General features: G+C 36.7%; 1 protein-coding gene across 3 annotated transcripts; it reads right to left on the reverse strand.

Moving 5' to 3' along the window:
* Positions 1-866: 866 nt before the first annotated feature.
* Positions 867-22484, reverse strand: plin6 (perilipin 6). Of its 3 annotated transcripts, none has more exons than XM_059567974.1 (9): positions 22331-22483; positions 21863-21903; positions 21140-21177; positions 20859-21057; positions 20628-20710; positions 11862-12099; positions 11372-11571; positions 4035-4301; positions 867-2135 (listed from the first exon to the last, which is right to left on the reverse strand). In XM_059567974.1, the coding sequence occupies exons 3-9, from the start codon at positions 21161-21163 to the stop codon at positions 1683-1685; spliced, it is 1464 nt and encodes a 487-aa protein (XP_059423957.1). In that variant the 5' UTR covers positions 21164-21177; positions 21863-21903; positions 22331-22483; the 3' UTR covers positions 867-1682. The 3 variants fall into 3 exon arrangements, with proteins under 3 accessions (XP_059423957.1, XP_059423956.1, XP_059423958.1); XM_059567973.1 differs by having other exon boundaries at positions 21863-21908; positions 22331-22482; XM_059567975.1 differs by lacking the exon at positions 21863-21903 and having other exon boundaries at positions 22331-22484.
* Positions 22485-23491: the final 1007 nt, after the last annotated feature.

Genomic DNA, 23491 nt, shown 5'->3' on the forward strand with positions numbered 1-23491 from the left:
CTTGTCAATTCTCACTGAATGATCCTTCAGCTCTGAACAGATTATTCACAAATTCGAGTGAGCTGCTTTGGACTACAGATGCCTGAAATGTAGAGATGGACTTTACCTTCCCTGAATTGTTCACTTATGAGTCTCCACTGACATTTAGATGTAAATTATTAAATGTGGGAATTGGGAGGAGACTGTGTAGTAAAAATGTATATAGATATTATATATATATATATATTTTAGTTTCCTGGCTAGTTTCTTTGAGGTAGTATAAATGTTACTCAAGTAAAGGCACGTTTTAAAGTACGGTTATAATGATAGCGACAAAAACAATTCAGAACAATTGTTTTATACAAAAAATTACAAAACTATTGTCATCCAGTCAGAATTGATATGACGTAAGCTTGTGCTTTTGTTGTCCTTTGGTGTGTATGACAAAATAGTTACTGTTAAAGTTGTTATAATTCTTTCTTGGTGTGAACAGCCTTAAGAGATGTCAATGACATATTATTGACCTGTGTGGTATCTACTTGAATCTTTCACTTTTGTATATAAACACGATGTCATTTAGTTGAAGACCTTTTTTGAGATGGTTTTAATGCTTGTATCTAAACGATGGATTTCAATAAAGTGAAAAAAATTTAAAAGATGCCTTGATTATTTTGAACTAACTGTATTTTATTAAACATTTTGATTACATTTGATTGTTTTAAAAAAAACGCCTTACTGACCCCGAAATGTTGAACCGTTGTATTATCTCTTATGCTTATCTAATTATTGAATCGAAAATACAGTAAAAACTGTAATGTAGTGAAATATTACAATATAAAAAATTTTGCGCAATTCATTCTACATTCAAACAGCACTCAAAACAACAATCAGATTTTATAAAATGTTTTATTACATTTAACGTCAATATTACATTTGTTAAAGGAAAAAGCACTACAAGGTAAAGGCTGTTAGGATTTTAGCTATAAATGTCCATTTAACACCATTTAGTGACAGTACATGCCTGTCTAAGTAGAACACACTTCACTTTATGTTTCCCGCTTGGTAATTATACATCCTTGATCTTGAAACATAAAACGCCCCATGAATGATCAAACTAACATTAACAGTATCTTATCCTCTCCTCTTGACCGAACATCCATGACCTCAGACTGAATGTCAAACCAATTCTATCAGTCATTTATTGACAGTCTATAGATTAAAAACTGCTTATAATGTATAAGAACTAGGAAAGCTGAGGAATAGAAATAGTTTTAATTTGGTTAAACAAAATGTGTTATATGCTAACAATAATAATATATAGGAAAAACAGTGCTCTTGTCATTTTCTGCTCACTTGTTGAGTTGTTTCTTTGTCCTAACATCTAGAAACAGGCATTCAAAGCTAAAAAAAAAACCACCGACTCCACATCACAGCACTTCAGAGAGCAAATCCATTATGTTTTGATTTCATTTTAAGTACAGTGCTTTGTTTTAGCTTTTAAACCATCTGCACAAACTGAAGGCTAGGCTAATGATGTTATTTAATAGCAACCAACCAGATTTGTTTTTGTAGGTTTACCAGAGAAGCCACTGTATGGATTGTAGGTATGTTTGCTGTACTATCTATAACAGCCTGTGAGCTGCAGCGATCTGTGTTTGAATGCTCTGATTACATTTAAATCTTATGTTTGAGAAGATTGGAGCTTAATGTTCTGTGGTTTCCACCACAGGTATGACCTGATCTTCAGATGAAGGGCCAGAGCTCAGAAACTCGAACGCCCGTTGGCTCTGTGTAACTAACTGCATAATAGGAGCCAGCAGGACCTCGGTGGTGGAGGAACGGCGGCGGATCATATCGGTGGTGGGCACAGCCAGCGTGTCAAGTTCTGGAGGGCCTGAGGGCTGGGAATCCAGCTTCAAACTGCCTTTGCGGCCATTTGCTGAGACTCGGGTGGGAGTTGGGGAGACAGCTGGGCTTGATGGAAGCCCGCTGGCAGACTCACGACGGGAGCGGGCGTAAAGGCTTCTGCGGCGACGTGGGCGACCGTCCATGGCCTTGAGGAAGAGGCTGTGTGCAGAGGCACGGCTGGAGGGACTCTCAGGAAGTTCATCTGGAACTGGATTGTTTGCTGCATTGAGATCAGAAACCTGATTAACCTGAGAGATAAGAGAGGAACAGTTGTAACCCAAGTCTCTGGTGCTTTGATTATTTGATTATTTCTGGTGCTTTGAAAATCTTATGCAGCAATTTAATTTAAGCCAGACTCATTGGGAAAGCTTGCATATTTCGCAAAAGGGGGAAAAGTCCAGTGAGTGGCGTTTTCTAAATTCAAATTTTCTAAACTTTGAGTCCTTTTTGAATCATTTATTTCAAAGCAGTGATTCAGAGCACGTTACATTATAACTGTTACATTATAACTGTTTCATAATGTTTAGAAATGTCAGTGATTCGCTGCTGGGTTCAATCTCTATGAAACTAGTGCCTATATGAATTTCCTCTGACCTTGGATCAGTTTTATAAATTTGTAGACGTTTTTAAGAGTCGTTGTTAGTCTCTTATTTTAATAACACATTTGCAGTTGGTTTGTAAAAGGTGTTTCTATGCATGTTTGAGTCGAGCTTTCGTTGCATTTACACCGTTCTGATGGGCACTGAGCGCCTCAAAACAGTGGATCATTCTGTGAAGCAACTGGTTAAACTGATTCAAAGCTTTGAAAATCTTTGCTTCTCACTAGTAACACCTATCCTAAATGATTTTAAACTGTCCAAGCACAAGAAGACACGAAAGGGAACTCAATTCGGTACCTGTGCTGAGGTCTCTTTTGCACCAGACAAACAAACACAAAAGTAAAAATGCCCATTTTGTCTTAAATAGTACTTGAATGTAAACAGCTGGGATAAAATCTGATGTGTGTCAGATCTGTACATTTGTTCTTAAAGTCACATGAGCTTAATATACCTGCTGCTGTCTCGTGCCATTTATTATGGTTTATGTTTGATAAATAACAAAAGAAAATAATAAAAATCACTCTGCTCAAATCTGCTTTTGACTTAATAACTCCTTTACCTTTAATACTAATTCTATATTAAATTTACACATTATAATATTTCATCCCTAAATACTTAAACATTTCAAGAACTGTGTATTTAATTTGTGAAAACATAAAATTGCAAAAAAATTTATAAAATATGAGGTGACTAATTTTGTTAATTTGTGTTTAGCTGACCATTTACTTTAATTTACATTTTAGTACAAGTTTATGTAGGCTATTGTTCTTTTTCTTTTTACTAATCTTGTTAAATAATATACATAATTGACACTTGAAACTTTTGGATTTATTTATATTGCTTAAGATACTTAAGATATGTAACTGAAATAAATTATTTGCATAATTTATTATTATTATGCAAGACCAGATTTTTTAAAATTAAAATGCATTTAGCTAATCTCACAAAATAAAACCGTTTACAGACAAAAGAATCACATATTGCCAATTTGGTTTGAGCTTCAAACCCTTTTAAACTTGGTCTGAAGTTGAAGAGAAGTGTTTTTAGACTACGAGAGTTCTTATATGAGACTGAAGTGTAATTATGTACAGTGGCCTGAAAACATTATGTACCTGATCTAAAATTAGGTACTGTTCTAAAAGGAAGAAATGAAGACAGCAAACCCATCATTCCACAAACACATTTCCCATTACTGAAAAGAAACACGGTAACATGGAGTGTAAATAAACTAGACCATGTGATTAAAGTAAAACACTATGATGAAACACTGATTTGCTCATTTAGTTTTTATTGGAACATAGAGTGATATATTAGCTTTGTTTATCCTATCAACTCTAAACAGATGTGTTCGGCCAAAAATAAAAAGAAAGAAGAAAATTATGTTCAGACTGATAGAGAAGATTATTTCGCCTTTGACATAATGTGATTCTAGAGTGTTCTTTTTCACTAGAACATGTACTTGTATGACTTGATAAGAGAAATTGTGCATTAGAACGGGTTCTAGAGTGTTGTTCTTGTGTGTGTGTGTCTGTGCACACATATTCTCACCAGTTCATAGAGCGGGGTGGTGTTGATGAGCAGCTGTATGAGAATCTGTCCCAGTTCGAGTAGGTCGTTCATGATAGTGCGTACCTGGGTAGGCAGAGCCAGTATCTGGTGTACAGGGGGCAAAACCTTTAGTGCCTGTATACCTGATGTGAGCTGAGCCACGAGAAGAGAACGCAGCTCCTCCACGCGATACACCTGAGTTGTGTAAAATGACAGAAGCAGCTGCAGCAGGGACTCCACCATCGCCATCAACTGATTTAGACCCACCTGAGCATGACAAATGACAGACAATACCCAATCAGGAAATTAGTGACAATGGTAGACTTGGAAATTACACCATTAGGCATTAATTAAAAAGAGAATGTGACAACATACAGAACTTTAATTAAGTCACGTTTTTATTTATGAACCTAGTGGCCTGGAAATGGGGCCGAAACAGTTTGATCAAGTGGCAGTAATGACTATATTCACATACCTACAGGAACGTGAAGGTTTTTTTCTTTTTTTGGGTGGGGAGGGGGGGGGGGCTATACTCTCTCTGCTCTGGGCAAACAAATCAGCAGACAGCAGAAACTGTAATTGCTGTGAAAACTGGTATTGTCAGCCTCAGTTGGGGTAAATTAAACCTCTCATTATTAGACAAACAAGAGAGTACTACATACTTTTAGATCTGCTATTCTAAATAATGTAATTTCTCTTCTGCTAAGCATGTCCCTGCTTTGTCCATTTTTTTTGTCTCATTTCATTTGGCCTTATTTAATTCTTCACATGGTCAAAAAGCAGATTCACTTAGTGATTTTCTATATTAAAAATATAAAGATAAATACTTATAGTTTAGTACTTTTATGGAATCTTTTGAGTGAACAAATTTTTCTTGATCACTTTCATGCACTGACTCATATTTTCCATTAATGTTTTTCCACAAAGCTTATTTGTAAAGGAAGGAGAAATAATCTTCTGACAAAACAGGTAAATCAGTTTAAATCAACAAAGATGGCAGAAAGAATTATAAATTATCAAAACTAATTGATGAAAACATACTATTAAAATTACTTGAGGTTTTTGAGACCAGTTTTTTCTTCTTCTACAGCTTGATAAATTCATGACCAGCATTTGACAAAATTGACAGAAAATATATATTTTTTGTGTCTATTATAGATTTTTTGGCACGCTAATTTAAAAAAGGATGATTCAACTTGTTTCCTTAGAAGAATCGGTAATAATTCAATGACTCACTGATTCAGATACTCACTTGTTGCCACCTATTTGCATAAAAATATCTATTTCCATCCAAAACAGCCAATTTAACTTGTGTGCAAAATTGGATATCGCAATAAACGTTTAAAAATAAAGAACCATTTCCATCCAACTGCTGGTCAAGTTATCTCATCCCTTTGTGCAAAGTCACATGAGTTTTTTGATGCTCATGGAGGAATTTATGTGTTTCCATGCCCCATTATTCGCATTAAATCTTTTTCCCACAAGTCAAAAACCACCTCAAGAAAGCATACAAAGTTTTTTTGTGAATTAAGGGATTTCTTATTTTATTTCTTTTTTAATTTCCATGTTTTCATGTTCTCTTTTCTGATGTGATACTTCAAAATATGGATAAAAACAGGGTGATGGAAGCTAATGTAACCTGCAGAAAGGGCTGCTGAATGGACCAATGGTCCCAATGAACCCAATAAAATCATTTTTATTCAAACAAAAGCTTCAAATCAGTGTGTTTAATCAATAACACTATAATAATATAATATAATAATAACACTAAAATAATTTACAGCCATTTGTGCAGAATCTGCTTATCACATTAAGATAATTAACAAACAATTTTGAACCAGATGTGACAAATAAACTACAAGTAAGTTGATTTGAAGAATAAAAAGATTTTGATTTGTTGAAGTCTGGGTCATGATCAAGGCTTGTCCACACAATCCATACCACAAGCAGCCAACCTCTCACGTGGAGCTTCATCTGCCACCAGACAACATGAGCGTGAGTACACAGAGCAAAAGAACAGGGCCAGTGTGGCAGACACAGGCACAAACAGTCCTGATTTGGCAGTAGGACCCTCCTACTGTTGTCAGTTCATTTAGGTGAAGGAGAAAGTGGGTCAACCACATTTTAACGTCCCCACTGTGTTCTGTATTCCCATTGTTATCAGGCTCCCAACTCACCACCAGTCCACAGCACAGCTCGTGACCAACACGTGAATTACTGTAGGGAAGTATGCTGCCAAGTCTCACCGTTGTATGTCTCTGACAGCTCAGCATAACTCTTGGTAGAACACAATCTGTCACTCACATTTCTGCACTTCAGGCCCACCGGGGTGTCCTTAGAGTTTGTTAATTAAGATTCTTTTGAAAACAGTGCACTGGGGCTTTCATGTTCTCAGCCCCAATTACTCTCAATTGTTGGGAAAGCCCTAAAGGACCCTGTACAGACAATAGTCCACCTTGGCCCTTTAATCCTCAGCACACAAACTTGTCTACTCATACAAAACAGAGAGATCTGTATGGGTAGACAAGCCTGAGCCTGTCTGTCTGATAGAGGCCATGTGTCTAACAGGTCAGTTGAGGTAGGGTCTATCTGGACATGAGAACAACATTTTCCCATCAGTCTAGCCATGCAGAACTGAGGGGTACTCTTCGCCTCACTGACGGTATTGGGTAGATTCTTGGGCACAGTGCTAAAATGGAAAACTGATAATATTGTCTTGATAAATGATAATGACTTGTCTAATGAATTGGTAACACTTTAGTATAGGGACCAATTCTAACTATATTAACTAGTTGCTTATTAGCATGGCTATTATCAACATACTGTTTATTAGTACTTGTAAAGCACATATTCTGCATAATATTATGACCATACAAACCCGATTCCAAAAAAGTTGGGACACTGTACAAATTGTGAGTAAAAAAGGAATGGAATAATTTACAAATCTCATAAAGTTAAATGTACATATAAGGAACAGCTGGAGGACCAATTTGCAACTTATAAGTTCAATTGGCAACATGACTGGGTATAAAAAGAGCCTCTCAGAGTGGCAGTATCTCTCAGAAGTCAAGATGGGCAGATGATCACCTATTCCCCCAATGCTGCGGCGAAAAATAGTGGAGCAATATCAGAAAGAAGTTTCTCATAGAAAAATTGCAAAGAGTTTGATGTTATCATCATCTACAGTGCATAATATCATCCAAAGATTCAGAGAATCTGGAACAATCTCTGTGCGTAAGGGTCAAGTCTGGAAAACCATACTGGATGCCTGTGATCTTTGAGGCCTTAAACGGCACTGCATCACATACAGGAATGCTACTGTAATGGAAATCACAACATGCGCTCAGGAATACTTCCAGAAAACATTGTCGGTGAACACAATCCACCGTGCCATTCGCCATTGCTGGCTAAAACTCTATAGGTCAAACAATAAGCCATATCTAAACATGATCCAGAAGCACAGGCGTTTTCTCTGGACCAAGGCTCATTTAAAATGGACTGTGGCAAAGTGGAAAACTGTTCTGTGGTCAGACGAATCAAAATTTGAAGTTCTTTTTGGAAAACTAGAGCGCCATGTCATCCGGACTAAAGAGGACAAGGACAACCTCTCAGTACAGAAGCCTGCATCTCTGATGGTATGGGGCTGCATGAGTGCATATTGCACGGGCAGCTTACACATCTGGAAAGGCACCATCAATGCTGAAAGGTATATCCAAGTTCTAGAACAACATATGCTCCCATCCAGACATCGTCTCTTTCAGTGAAGACCTTGCATTTTCCAACATGACAATGCCAGACCACATACTGCATCAATTACAACATCATGGCTGCATAGAAGAAGGATCCGGGTACTGAAATGGCCAGCATGCAGTCCAGATCTTTCACCCATAGAAAACATTTGGCACATCATAAAGAGGAAGATGGGAGACAAGAATGGGACAACATTCCTATTCCTAAACTTGAGCAACTTGTCTCCTCAGTCCCCAGACATTTGCAGACTGTTATAAAAAGAAGAGGGGATGCGACACAGTGGTAAACATGGCCTTGTCCCAACTTTTTTTGAGATGTGTTGATGCCATGAAATTTAAAATGAACTTATTTTTTCCTTAAAATTATAAATTTTCTCAGTTTAAACATTTGATATGTCATCTATGTTGTATTCTGAATAAAATATTGACATTTGAAACTTCCACATCATTGCTTTTTGTTTTTATTCACAATTTGTACAGTGTCCCTTTTTTCTTTTCAAACTTTTTTCAAATCGGGTTTGTACATACCTAATCATACCCAGTACCTAAACTTAATAACTACTTTATTAATAAGTAGCAAATCAAGAGTTTATTGAGACAAAGTCATAGTTAGTGGTTTGTTGATAGTGAGAAAGAATTGGACCTTAAAATAAAGAGTGACCTGATTATTACACTAGAGTTACTGAGGATATATACTTGGTTTCTTCATTTTATATATATAACAATGATGATATATATACACACACACACACACACACACACACATACATATATATATATATATATATATATATATATAAAGTTTGGACACACCTTCTCATTCAAAGAGTTTTCTTTATTTTCATGACTATGAAAATTGTAGATTCACACTGAAGGCATCAAAACTATGAATTAACACATGTGGAATTATATACATAACAAAAAAATGTGTAACAACTGAAAATATGTCATATTCTAGGTTCTTCAAAGTAGCCACCTTTTGCTTTGATTACTGCTTTGCACACTCTTGGCTTTCTCTTGATGAGCTTCAAGAGGTAGTCACCTGAAATGGTCTTCCAACAGTATTGAAGGAGTTCCCCGAGGGATGCTTAGCACTTGTTGGCCCTTTTGCCTTCTGTCTGCGGTCCAGCTCACCCCTAAACCATCTCGATTGGGTTCAGGTCCGGTGACTGTGGAGGCCAGGTCATCTGGCGCAGCACCCCATCACTCTCCTTCTTGGTCAAATAGCCCTTGATGCCTTCAGTGTGGCTGTACAATTTTCATAGTCATGAAAATAAAGATAACTCTTTGAATGAGAAGGTGTGTCCAAACTTTTGGTCTGTACTGTATATATGTATGTATATATATATATATATATATATATATATATATATATATATATATATAATTTTATTATGTTGATAAAATATCTATATATCTATCTACTTTAATTTCTTTCAAATAATGTTTTTTGTATATAATATAAGTATATTATAATAAGAGCTCAATTATCATGACTCCAGTCTTCAGTGTCATATGATCCTTCAGAAACTATTCTAATATGAATAGTTGGTTTTCAAGAAACATGTTCTATTATTAACCATGTTGAAAACAGTTATGCTACTTAATCATTTTGTGGAAACTGAGATCCATCTTTTTTTAGGATTCTTTGATGGATGTTAGAAAACAGCATTTACTTGAAATGTAATTTTTTTGTAACAATATAGAAAATTTAAATTTAAAGCCTTGATGAATAAAAGTATAAATTACTTTAAAATAAAAATCTTAGCAGTAGTATATATATATATATATATATATATATATATATATATATATATATATGTTGTCATATATAAATGCTTGCAAATAGTACAGTTGTCTAAGGGAAGAGGGCTTGATTCTCCTGAAAGCATGTTTGTTCTCCAACTCAATTTTTTTTATCCTGTAACTGAGTGTGTGCGGGTTGGTTATTGGGTGTTTAAGTCACATGCAGCAACCGCCAAACGGCACGTAGCACTAGATCCCACTGGACTTCCAGCTCAATCATGACCATCTTCTCTCTAAACAAGCAGCCTGACATCTTGATTTCAGCTTTGATTTCTGAGAAACAAAACATTGCCTTGCTTTTATGCAAACAGAAGCTTTTCATGATTTATTTTTATTGCCATTTTGAGTCACTAAAGGATTAATATGCTAGACTATCAGATGCTAAAGTCTCTATTTAGCTTGAACATTAACTTTAATATGAAGAAGTCTACAAATGAGTGGCTATGACAAAATCAGAGGAGATAAATATACTCTACTTCTAAGTGACTAGAAATAAAAATTTAAAATGTTGTATTAATAAATTCTGTTATCAGTTAGGCTTGTTATCACTTTGGCATGGCACGGATTAGTGTGAAAAGATCATACATATTATGTTTTCAGCTCAGTAATACAGCTTGAACTTTTCTCTCCCCTTCCCCATGTCTTTCTTTGCCTGAATGTGTCTCAGGGGTCTTGATTTGGAACAAGTAATTGCTGTTTTTTTATTCTATGTGGGTGAGTCTGCAGACAGGAAGCCCTGAGGGTGGCAGGGCACAGTTGAATGACTGCAGCATGGTACTGCAGCACGTAGACTGACTATTTTAACTTCAGACTTAAACAAGAAGGGATAAGTTATGGTTTGAGAAGGCACTCCTTGCCGATATCATCTTGTCAGTGTATATGTTTGAGTCACTCACTCAGACATGTCTGCATCTATATTTATTTTGTGATTTAATCTTAACATACCACTCTCCATTACTGACTCATGAATCACGTCCTCGTTATCCAGGGTCTTCTTCAGTCTTATTTTAGTATATTTGAGATATTGTTATAGCTTTTTATAAGTTATTTAAATATTATAGTGATCATTTTTATTATTAATTTGAATTCATTTGCATCTTTCTATTTTCTGTTTTAATTTTAATTATAATTAATTTAGTATTTTCATGTTTTTCCATATGAATATATAGTTTTATTATTATTTGATTTCAGTTTTAGTTAATTTAATACATCAAGTTAAACTAAACTTTAAACTAAATTTTATTTCAGTTAATGTTTATTTTATTTCAAGTAACATGATTTTAAGTTTTAGTTAACTATAATAAACCTGGGCCCTCATTTATCAACAGTGCATATACGCAAAAATGTGTGAATGATAACTGCATAAGAAGAACAGTTTTATGCAAAGTATGGGATCTACCAATTTGTACTAATATATGCAAGAATGTGTGTAAATACAAGACACAATATAGAACCTTTTCTATGCATTGTTGATACTGTAAATTAGGCCCCTGGTCTCTTTTGAAGGGCCCAAGTCTTTTATTTCTCTCTCTCTCTACACGTTGGAAAGTTAAATAAATCCATTTATAGGCTATTAAAATATGAAAATGGTTAAACTGAGTCTGGGTCCCCATTTAACAGTGATAATGTTTCAGGACTTGATACCTACACGTCATGTACTTTAGTATTTGTCCCATCTTCAAAAGTCAGTATGACTTTATGAACATTTGGCAGAGCATTTATGTAAGACATGGTAAAAGATTTAGAGATTGTTTTTTTTGTTTGTTTACACACAGGGCCTACCGTTTCAGCAGCTGCCCCCAGCATCTGCAAAGCGCTGTCCAGTCTTTCTCTCAGCTTCATCAATCTGTGGTACAGCTGAAGGTACAGGCACAACAATAGGCTACGGATACGTGTCCTCATTCGAGGCTCTTCGTCATCATCATCATCTTCATCATCATCTTCATCTTCATAGCTCTGCACTCTTCTCTCCCACTCAAGATCTGCAGGACAAACTCTATTATTAAGAATTCAACTGAAATAGGCTTAGTCTCTGAGTTTAAAAAATGCGAATTTGATAAAGTTTTATGTTATTACACGTTTCTCTATACCGTCAAGTGTGACATGGTGCCAAACGACTAGCAAAACAGAAGAACATTTGCGCCCTCTTGTGGTTAAGTCTTGTGTACACATTTTTTTATGGTTATTTGATGATAATTTCAGACAACAACAAAAAAAAAAGTGTCCCCCTGTCAGGTCCAAGCCTGTATGAGTTCGTGCCACACTTTCTTACGCAGCGTGGGTGGCAGAGGTAGATAGTACGCCACTGCCGCCTCGGACTGAGTGATGAGTTCATCCAGACCCGCGGTGATCACTCGCCCAGGAGCCGAGTCTTGAGCTTCCGCCAGCAGGCGCCAGCTCAGATGCATCAGCTGATCCCATCTGTCCACGGCTCTGTCCAGTTCATCATTCACTCGAGACTGCGCATCATCCAGCCTCGAGAAGAAAGCGTCCTTCAGATTAGTAACCACCTGATGGAAGAGAGGACAAGGAGAGAGGTATGGACGGCAGCAGAAGAAACATCGAGATTTATGTTCATTTGAAAAGTGGCGAAACACTGAGGGAAAACAAACCAAAAATAGACACAAACACACACTACTTAAGTTAAACAAGTTACTTTGAGCCTACTTCATCTTAATAAATTCAGTAAAAAGTAACTTTAACCGAAAAGTGCGCGAAAAGTCGACTGAATCTGTACTAATCGTTTTCCGTTCAGTAACGCTTTTTAACTGACGAAATTAATAGTCCTACTGTCATTATTTGTACACATAATGATTAATTTACAATCAGTAAATGTATCACAAAAAAACTCTCCTAAAACCTGCTAAAATTGGATTTATGAGGCTGTGTTATAATGTAACAGTATCAAATCAAGTTTTGACTGAAAACTTAGTCTATGGTTTTGACAGAGATATTCTGACATCTAATAGTCGACTGGCCTATATTGTTGTTCAAAACACCTTTAATCACTATATTTGAAAGGCAGCTCTAATAGACTAGTTAAGTGAACTGACGTAAAACATAAACCATAAGCACCATCAGCTTTTAATAACTCATGTACACAGACAAAATAAATAAACATACATACATACATGCATAAATAAAAAATAATCACCGAATTTTGATTCCTCAGATTAGCAAAGGCTACTTGTGGTGTATCGGGATAATGTGTAATTCATGATGTGCATTCATTGGTTCCTATGCTTGGGGAGAGGGTATTTAAGTCACGTGATGTGATTTGCACGTGTGGTTGATGTGATGCAATCTGCCTGTGACCTGAACACCAGTAAAGCATGCGTTTGATGGCATTTGGTTTTGTCTCGTGAATATATGACATTAATTGGCGACGAGGATAAATGTGAGAGGACATGGCGCAAATCGGAAGATTAGATGAGTATAAACCAGAAAATGAGTCCTGGTCTGCGTATATTGAACGAGCAGAATTGTTCATGATGGCAAATGACGTGGATGATACGAATGGCAAATGACGTGGATGATACGAAGCAAGTAGCGACTTTGCTTAGTGCTGTGGGAGCGTCCACATATGGATTACTACGGAATCTGGTTCAGCCTGCGAAGCCAAAGGATAAAACGTTTGAAGAAATTGTGGACATTCTTAAGGCCCATTTTGAACCAAAGCCGTTGATAATAGCTGAACGCTTCCGATTTCAGCGCTGTGTTCAAAAGCCCCATGAAACTGTGTAGGGATGGGACGGTATGAAAATTTAATATCACGATTATAGTGACTAAAATTATCACGATTATCAATATTATCACGGTTTTGTTGAAACGAGATGAAAGTGTTCAAAAATAGTTGATGCTCACACTGAAAACATTTCAGCAAGTTTTATATTTAATAATCAACAAACAACTAATAAAACAAGCAACTCTATGCACTTAATTTAAAGAAAGATTAAATTCTGTGGCATTTCCTTCCTTACAATGAAAAGTGTAGAAGCATAGAAAAGCATAGAAAAGTCACTGACTTTCGCCATTCCTTCTCGAAAAAAAACATAAAAAACATTGTGCGCTGCGCTTGCGTCAGACTGTTGCTGGCTGGACATGATTTAATAGTGAGTTAACCGCGATAATCAAACACGGTTTTAATGAGAATTCATTTTTAAACGATATTACTAACCTTCAGCACATTTTATCACGGTTATCAATAAAACCGGTTATCGTCCCATCCCTAAAACTGTGTCCCAGTATGTTGCTGAACTGAAACAATGTGCATCTAAGTGTGACTTTGGTGCAAGTTTGGATGAGTCTCTACGTGATCGTTTTGTTAGCGGAATCCAAAGTGAAGCATGTCAACGAAGATTGCTTTCGGAAGACACACTCACTTTTGCCCGGGCATTTGAAATTGCTCTCAGCATGGAAACCGCAGCTCGAGATACGCAACAACTGAGGAGAACAGAGGATTTAACGGCAAACGTGCATAAGGTAACTGAGAAGACTGTTTATAACCAGAGACAATTATGCTATCGTTGTAAAGGAAAAAAACATAATGCTCAGGAATGTTGTTTTAAAAATTCTAAATGTCACAATTGTGGAAAGATTGGGCATATAAAGAGAGCTTGTAAAGTTAAAGTGAAGTCGCATCTCAACAGTAAATCTGCTGAACAACATAACAAGCATAAAGTAACAGCTTATATGTATGCTGAAGAGCCCGAGCTGTAAATGTTTTCCATGTTAAGTGATACTGAGAAACAGCCTTTACGATTGAATTTTACTGTGAATCAGCAGGATTTATTGATGGAAATTGATACAGGAGCGGCTGTAAGCATCATTTCACAACAAGTGTATAAACAATCGTTTGCCCATGTGCCACTGGAGGGAGCTAGAGTAAAGTTAAAGACCTACACCGGTGAATGCATTCCAGTATTGGGTCAATTCACCAGAGGTGGAAAGAGTACAAAAATATTCTACTCAAGTAAAAGTACCATTACATTAATGAAATTTTACTTAAGTACAAGTAAAAGTACCAGTCTAAAAATCTACTCAAGTAAAAGTAAAAAGTAGCTCATTTAAACTTTACTCAGAGTAAAAATTACTTAGTTACATTTTAACAGTGGGAGGGAGTCAAAATGGGACAGGCCAAGAGTGTCAAACTCACTTCCTGGAGGGCCACAGTCCTGCACAGTTTAGATATAACCCTAATTAAACACACCTGATCCAGCTAATCTAATCATTTAGGTTTATTTGAAAACTACAGGATATGTGTGCTGGAGCAGGGTTAGAACTAAACTCTGCAGGGCTACGGCCCTCCAGGAACTGAGTTTGACACCCCTGGGATAGGTCTATTAATCTCAAACTAGTTGTTTTTAATTAAAGGAATCAGTTATTTAGAATAATAAAACATTTGGGCTGTTACCAGGCAAATCGGTATCAACAAACTCCTCTTTTAATGCAGAGGAAATGAAGAAGATTCATTGGAAGTGGCATTTAGATGTATTACACTGTTTAGTGCAGGACAAGAATGCATTTAACCTGCAGTTACAAATGCATGAATAATGTTTTGATATACAAGACATAAAATGTTGAATACTCATTTGAAATGATAAGAAATTAATTATTTAAAAAAATCAAAAGATACTTTAAATGTGAAATTAAAATGGCCAGTATGTGTCAGCAAGTCACTGTTAATAAGTGAGTCATTGCGATTGAACCGAATCATTAAACGGTTGATTCATTCAGGAACGAAACACTGTCACGTTGCTCAGAGACGCAAAACTGTGCTTTGGTGGCTGTGTTTGGAATTATTTTCTGTTGTAGAAATAGAGCTAAAAAAGGCAATATGATGTCTAAAACGCAAGTCTCTTAATTAACTTGTTTACTGAACTGTTATATATATATATATATATATATGTATATATATATATGTATATATGTATATATTCATGATGATTTTTGGAGGAAACGATGGCATTCTTTGTGTGATTTTGATTTAATATATGAAAATATATAAATATGTGAATTTTCTGCCCCTATATCTTCAATTTTGTGATCATTCTAAATGCATTTTAGGAGACTGAATCACACAGTGAAAGAACGCACTATAAATGCGCGCGCACATCATTCAAACAAAAATAGCACACTCCTCACCACGGTCTTTTTAGCTAATTTGTGCAAAACCTCTTGCTAAAATGTCAAAGCTTCATTTTAACCACCAATGCAACGATGCAATTATTTAGCTTACCTCTACATTCTTGCGAATGGTTGATTTCTTGTCGAGATTTTATAAGCTGCTAGTTTGGTCTTCCTAGGCAAGTACAGCTTACACTGCATAATAGAGCATACATATGGCCAGGGGTTCACTTCATTTCCTTCGAGTTCAACTTCAGAATATGACGGGGTTTCGTTTTCAGCGGTGTCTGCACCACTAACGCCTGTTTTGTCCGTCTGCATCTTTCTTGTGATTTTAGCGCCAGTTTGCCCTCCCCATAATTTACTGACGTGTTTCCAGGGAGCGTTTTTTTTTTTTTTTTTTTTTTTACTAAGTAATTAATGTGTTTTAAAATGTAGCGAAGTACAATACTTCAAACAAAATATACTTAAGTAAAAGTAAAATTACAGATTTAAAAAATTACTTTAAAAAGTATTAGTACACAAAAAAGCTACTCAATTACAGTAACGCGAGTAAATGTAATTCGTTACTTTCCACCTCTGCAATTCACAACTACTGTACAATATGAGGATCAAGTGAACGAGTTACCACCAATTGTAGTAGAAGGGGATGGTCCAAACCTGTGTGGTAGGAACTGGCTCCAGAAAGTAAAATTGAATTGGAAAATAATTCGATATGTGAGTCAAGCTAAGCAGCCTGGGTCTATTCAAGAAGTGCTGGACAAGTATAGTGAAGTCTTTAAGGATGAGCTGGGCACTCTAAAGGACATTAAAGCTACTATTTCAGTGAAATCAGATGTTCCACCCAAGTTTTTAAAAAATCGTCCTCTCCCTTTTGCTATGAAAGAACGTGTGGAGAAGGAAATTGAAAGACTTGAAAAACCCATTGTTATATCTCCAGTAAAATACAGTGAGTGGGCTGCTCCAGTTGTTCCTGTTATAAAAAAAGATTCCACAATTCGCTTATGCGGAGACTACGGCTGTGTCCAAATTCAGGGTCTGCATCCTCCTTAGGATCCTTCCTACCCGGTTGAAGGAGGAGGGGTCCTCCGACGACCGCAAAACCTGGAAGTCGGTGTTTGTGAATTTGGACAGCCTACCCTTCTTTCAGTTCCCTCCCTTACCCGTTGCTCATATCCTGTCGCCTAGCAACCGTGACAGCGCTAAGCAAGAAGCGGGAAAATGGACAAACAAATTTATTCTCCTCATTTTAATTATTTTTGAAGAAATAAAACAATTAAATAAATCAAATACTTTCTTTGCTCGTTGTCGGAGAGTTTTTTATATCAGACTACAAGTCAGTCATATCCAGGTAAGCCATTATAGCCTATTTTCATTTATGTTTTAAAACAAAATGCCTAACTAGACAACCACTGAAAAAATATATTTTTTTGAAAAGCCAGTTTTTAAAAAACGTACTCCTCTCCCACTCCGCTACCGTTCGCTTCGTCCGCCATTACGCTCTGCCGAAAAGAATTATGGGATAGGTAGGACGGGAAAGGATCCACCACACCCATCCTTCCAATTCGGGGAAAAGGAGGACGTATTTGTGGGCCGCATTTGAAGGATCCTACGAATTTGGACAGCCTTCGTCGCGACGCTGTGACGTAACATCCTTCAAATGAGTACTCCGAAGGATGCAGACCCTGAATTTGAACACAGCTTACAAAGTCACTGTTAATCAAGCTGCCAATACTGAAGTGTATCCCTTGCCACGGATTGAGGAAGTTTTAGCCACTTTGAGTGGAGGGAAGTTGTTTTCCAAGATTGACTTGGCACAGGCATATCAACAGGTCTTACTGGATAATGATTCTAAGAAGTATACGACAGTCAACACCCACAAGGGATTATATGTGTATAATCGTCTTGCTTTTGGCATCAGTTCAGCCCCTTCCATTTTCCAATGGATAATGGAAAATTTGATGAAAGATTTGAAAGTGATTGTGTATTTGGATGATTTGTTGATCACAGGTCAAGATGAGCAAGAACATCTAACAAACCTTTGCAAAGTCTTACAGCGTCTGCAAGACTCCGGCTTAAGAGTGAAGGAATGTAAGTGTGAGTGGGGACAAACACGAATTGAATACCTGGGCCATGTGATCGATGAAAAAGGAGTGTATCCAACGAAAGACAAGGTGAGAGCTATTCAAGATGCACCAGCACCCTCAAATGTGAAGGAACTGCGAGCCTTTTTAGGTCTGGTAAATTATTATGGACGTTTTGTACCACATCAGAGCACAGTGTTGGCACCATTGTATAGACTGTTGAAAGAACAAGTTGCTTGGTGCTGGGAAAAAAAAGAACAAGGTGCTTTCAACAGGTGTAAAGAACTGCTCACCAGTGACAAAGTGTTGGTACATTATGATCCGCAATTGCCTTTGACTTTAGCATGTGATGCCTCTGCTTATGGAATTGGTGCAGTGATTCAGCACATCATGCCAAATGGTGAGGAACATCCCATTGCATATGCTTCACGTACTTTGTCACCTGCTGAAAAGAAATATTCACAGATTGAGAAGGAAGCATTGAGTGTGATTTATGGAGTAAAAAAATTCCATCAATATCTTTGGGGAAGATCCTTTAATTTGATAACTGATCATAGACCATTAGTGACTCTGTTTGGTGAACATAAGCACTTCCCAATGATGGCTGCCGCTCGCATTCAGCGGTGGGCTATTATTTTGTCGGCATATGATTATCATATCATGTATCGCAAGGCAGAAAGTCATGGAAATGCAGATGGTTTGTCACGAATTCCATTACCTGAAATTACGGATGTAGGAACAGAAGCCATTTCAGCAAATATCAACACTCTTTTGACAAACCATCTTCAAGAAGCCCCTCTAAATGCAGCACAGATTGCCAGAATGACAAGAACAGATCAAGAACTTTCTAAAGTTTTCCGTTATGTCATGGAAGGTTGGCCAATGGAAGTGTCAGATGCTTTGAAAGTATTCTATGCAAAAAGAGATGAACTATCAGTGGAACAGGGATGTCTGTTATGGGGCACACGAGTGATTGTACCATTCAAATTTCGAAAACCAGTGTTACATGAAATTCACTCAGGACACCCTGGCATTGTTAAAATGAAAGCTCTGACTCGTAAATATGTGAGGTGGCCAAAAATTGATACGGATATAGAAAGAGTTTGCAAAGAGTGTCAAATCTGTCAACAAGAACAAAGAATGCCAAGTCACGTCCCTCTTCATCCATGGGAATTCCCGGGTGAGTGTTGGAAAAGGTTGCATGTTGATTTTGCTGGTCCTTTCCTGAACAACATGTTTATGATCATTGTTGATGCTCATTCTAAGTGGTTAGAAGTTTTTCGTATGCCACAGATTACTTCGCAAGCTACAATTACCAGATTGAAGAGATTGTTTGCTGCATATGGATTACCTGAACAAATAGTGACTGACAATGCAACTACTTTTACTTCTGAGGAATTCCAAAGATTTGTGAAGCAGAATGGTATTATGCATACCAGGAGTGCACCAAAACACCCAGCAACCAATGGATTGGCAGAAAGATATGTCCAGACGTTTAAGATGGGTATGAAGAAATTGTCTAATGAACAAATGTGCATTGATGATAGACTATCTTTATTTGTATTGCGATATCGCACAACGCCTAATTGTACCACAGGTCAGTCACCTTCTGATTTATTTTTAAAGAGACACATTCGCACCAGGTTGGACTTCCTGAAACCAAACATTCATGAAACTGTTCGCAGAAAACAGTATTTGCAGAAAAATCAGCATGATTATCGGGCAAGAGAGAGATCCTTTGCTGTGGATGATTCTGTTTTCCTGCGAAGTACAGTGGGAGGAGATCCGAAGTGGCTATCTGGAGTGATTACACAACAGACAGGACCTGTTTCGTACAAGGTACGTGATCCGATATCGGATACTGTGTATAGACGGCATGGTGACCAACTGAGACCACACACTTCGTCCTCAGAGATTCCAATGCCACAGAATGAGAAGGAGACTGTTCAATATGCTGACCCCAATGATCAAGCCCAATATGCTGACCCCAATGATCAAGATTCTGGATTTGCTGGAACGTCAGTAGGTACATTTGACTCTGAGATACCTTTTGAACCTCTGGTTCCATGTCCAGTGGGTCTGCGTCGCTCTAAACGGACTATTAAATTGCCACAGCGTTTTAGAAATTGAGAATTTGAACTAATGTGGTGTTTTTGAATGTGGTGTATGGGTTTTAATGGGGTAGGTAATGTGGTGTATCGGGATAATGTGTAATTCATGATGTGCATTCATTGGTTCCTATGCTTGGGGAGAGGGTATTTAAGTCACGTGATGTGATTTGCACGTGTGGTTGATGTGATGTAATCTGCCTGTGACCTGAACACCAGTAAAGCATGCGTTTGATGCCATTTGGTTTTGCCTCGTGAATATATGACACTACTGATACAGATATAAATTAATTCAGTAAGTAAAATATCTATAAAATAACATCCAGCAATAAAGTGGTCTTAGGTCTTAATTCGTTTAATAGAATTTAAACAAAAATGCAAGTAGGCAACTTACTCTTATGTTAAAATGGAATACTTACTATATACAGTATGTACTGAAGGTCATATTAAACAGATTAAACAACTTATAATTAATAATAATACTTATAATAATTATTTTGTTTATGTGGAAAAATATAATTATAATGAATTATTTTAGATAATTTAAATAGCCTATACCTATTAGGTATTTACATTATCTCAAAAACAGAGTAAATATAATAACTTAAAACTTTATTAATTCTGTTATTTAAAATACATTTGTTGACTTTAACCAGATAGCCCATATATGGTAGCTGCAATACACAACTGATGCTCAAATTCACTCACTCACACACTCACCTCATCTGTGGGCTGTTGGAGAATTGGGAAAAGCTTCTCTAGTTGCTCCAAACCCACCAGTGCAAAACTGTTCACTGCCTCGACTGCAAAGGCAGACAAAAAATCAAGTTACCACCGTTGTTATGATCACGTTATTAAATGTATTAGAAGTGTATCTGCTTCTTTTGTCCTGACTATGAGCATTTCGTTTTATGTTTGTTTATTGTTAGAGATACCATATGAGGGACTTACTTTCTGGTTCTAGGTTCTGTAGCAGAGGTGCTGCTTGTTTCAGGGCTGCTGTGGATGCACTACGGACACCCAGCTCTGCTACCACTCCCACAAACCCGAGCAGCGGGTAACGACCTTTCACGCTCGTGTAGACTGAAGAGGCCTGCTGCAGCGCTGAGCTGACGAGTGGCAGTTTTGCCACACGCTTTAGTACATTCCCCTGCACAGGCAAGTCAGAGTCTTATTAAACATGGTAATGATGCAATATGAACAGTGTGGAGTGACCCTTCATGAAAACTCACCTCACTGTTCCTTGTTTTGGACATGTTTGCTTTACACTCTGGAAACAGAACATAAAACATTCAAGTACTTTCTTCTTCATACTTCTGACATTATCATTTCATTTCAGCTATGTCAGTACTGTTCTGTATTCAATATCTGACCTGCCCATGCCAAGTCAGCTGATGGCACAAGACAATAACATGTCTATGTTAGAAATCCTTGCTGTGGAAATTTCATTAAGCGCTTAAACCACACAGGCTTGTTTGATCTAGCATTCAAACAGTAAAATATAGAATATGTGGGTGGATAGAAGACTGTCATGAAGCTTTGAAAAATACTGTGATCAAATCCTGTGGCTTTTTTACTTTTATTGAAAAATAATGCACAGAAATCCAGTTTATTTTTAAGTATTTCCTTTAGTATATTTGAGAAACATAGTGAATAGTTCAGTGAATAACATTGTGTTATAAAAAAAAGTGTCAGTGGAATAGAAGCTGTCATTTGGTCACCAGTGCTCCAGAAATATCATACTACTGTAGGTAATGGCCCAGGACCTCCAACCAAAAGCAATGAAACCATTCAAAACCATGAAGTGTTTTTTAAGTCTCTCAAACATATCTTCAGATCAAAGGGTTCTTCAGAATGTTATCTCATGGTATAAAATCCAGCTGTGTCAAATCTGAGCAAAGCATTCTCACAGGCCTTTTTATAATATCAAATTTGTTGCTTTCAGATTCACTTACTGCTCTCTTACAGATCCCAGTGGGTCAGTACTGAGCAAGTGCTTACCTGCAAAAAAAAAATAAAAAATCAAAAACGATCTGAATAAAAAATGGATAATCACAACAAAAATAAATAAAAAGTAATTTAAAAAATGAAAACTAGATATGATACTGGAATAAAGCTTGGGTGTATTAATAACATCAATAATATTTCTGGTGAAGTCTCTAATGCTTTAGTTTATGTAAGATGCATGAGTAACTGATGCTAGTTTGGGACACTAAAGGACATGTTAGGCACCTGTCTAAGCTTATTTTACAGCAAACCAATTTTATCAGTCTCTCTCAGACACTCTTTGGTCATCAGCTATAGTTGTATGGTAATAGATTTAAAATGTTGCACAAATTTCATAATAAAGAAAAAATGTCACACTGATTCACTAAGATTGTAAAACTATTTCACCAGTTTCTAAAAGTAGCAGCAGTTCTTACCTTTGAGTTGAAAGAGTGAGGCCTTTGAGATGGTAAAATGTAGAAATGTCTCTTTATTACAAACCCGCTAGATTTGCCCTTTATATTAGGTCCCGGTCCTTGTCTGCTGTGTCTGAAACGAGGGTTTTGTTGGATGGTTTTGTCATTTTTCATGGTAGATGCATGTGATACCCCTCATTTAGGGTGCGGCCAGTCCACGTATGCCGAGATGTTTTTAAGAGGTTTTTTGCTAGTTTACCTAACAGTGACAAAGATAGTCTTAGGACTGTGTGATGTGTTTGTGTCTGTTTCTCACATATATGACATTTCTTAAATATGCACTTTCACTTAATTGCATTGCTTCAGATGAAAAATAGGACTTGCATGGGGTATCGCGTTTACACCAGAATTATCTTTATTCTTTAAAATCTGTGGAATGACAATACGTCTAGCCAGTTTTATTTTATTGTCACAGTTCAAAAGTTGAATGAGTAATTCAGCTCCATTTATGTCAGCATTCCTGTTCTGTTTCAGAAACTGAATGAGGAAGCATGATCTACCAGAAGCTTCCAAGAAAATCAGTCTTTCATTGGAGATGAAGTATATTAAGGACATCTCACGTTGCCAAGTCATAACTGAAACCCTTCACAAAGACTCTCTTTGGAGAGTCATGTAGTGTCATATCCATTTGCCTCAGTTCTCAAATTAAAAAATGACTCTGTAAACAAGAGTTTTAAATGCGTGTAAATAATAATTTGTTAATGGAGCCTGGGAAATTTCTCAGACTTGCCATGAAGCTTCTGGACCAAAAGAGGATACTATTGTATTTCATTTTTTAGACAGACATGTCTGATAACGTTTAAATATCCGAATTGTTTACTATGAATGATCTTATCCGTGATATAAGAGTGAGACCAAAGAAACCCTCATGGTTAATTTAGTAATTGCAATTTTTTTTTTAATTGACGTCACTGCTCACACCGCAGATATTTGCTTTGGTTTAGCTTTAATACCATTCATTTACTAAGGCACTATAATATTGGCATATTTAGATTTTCCAAAGGTTCTTAATTTTTTTATGACCCATAAGCACATTTTGAAAATATGCAAATAATTTAGATACTGGAGTGAAAATATACTAGAGGAGAGTGAATTCAATTGTGTATCACGTTTATTTTGCAC

The sequence above is a fragment of the Carassius carassius genome, chromosome 15 (genome assembly GCF_963082965.1).
Source record: "Carassius carassius chromosome 15, fCarCar2.1, whole genome shotgun sequence".
Lineage (NCBI taxonomy): Eukaryota > Metazoa > Chordata > Actinopteri > Cypriniformes > Cyprinidae > Carassius > Carassius carassius.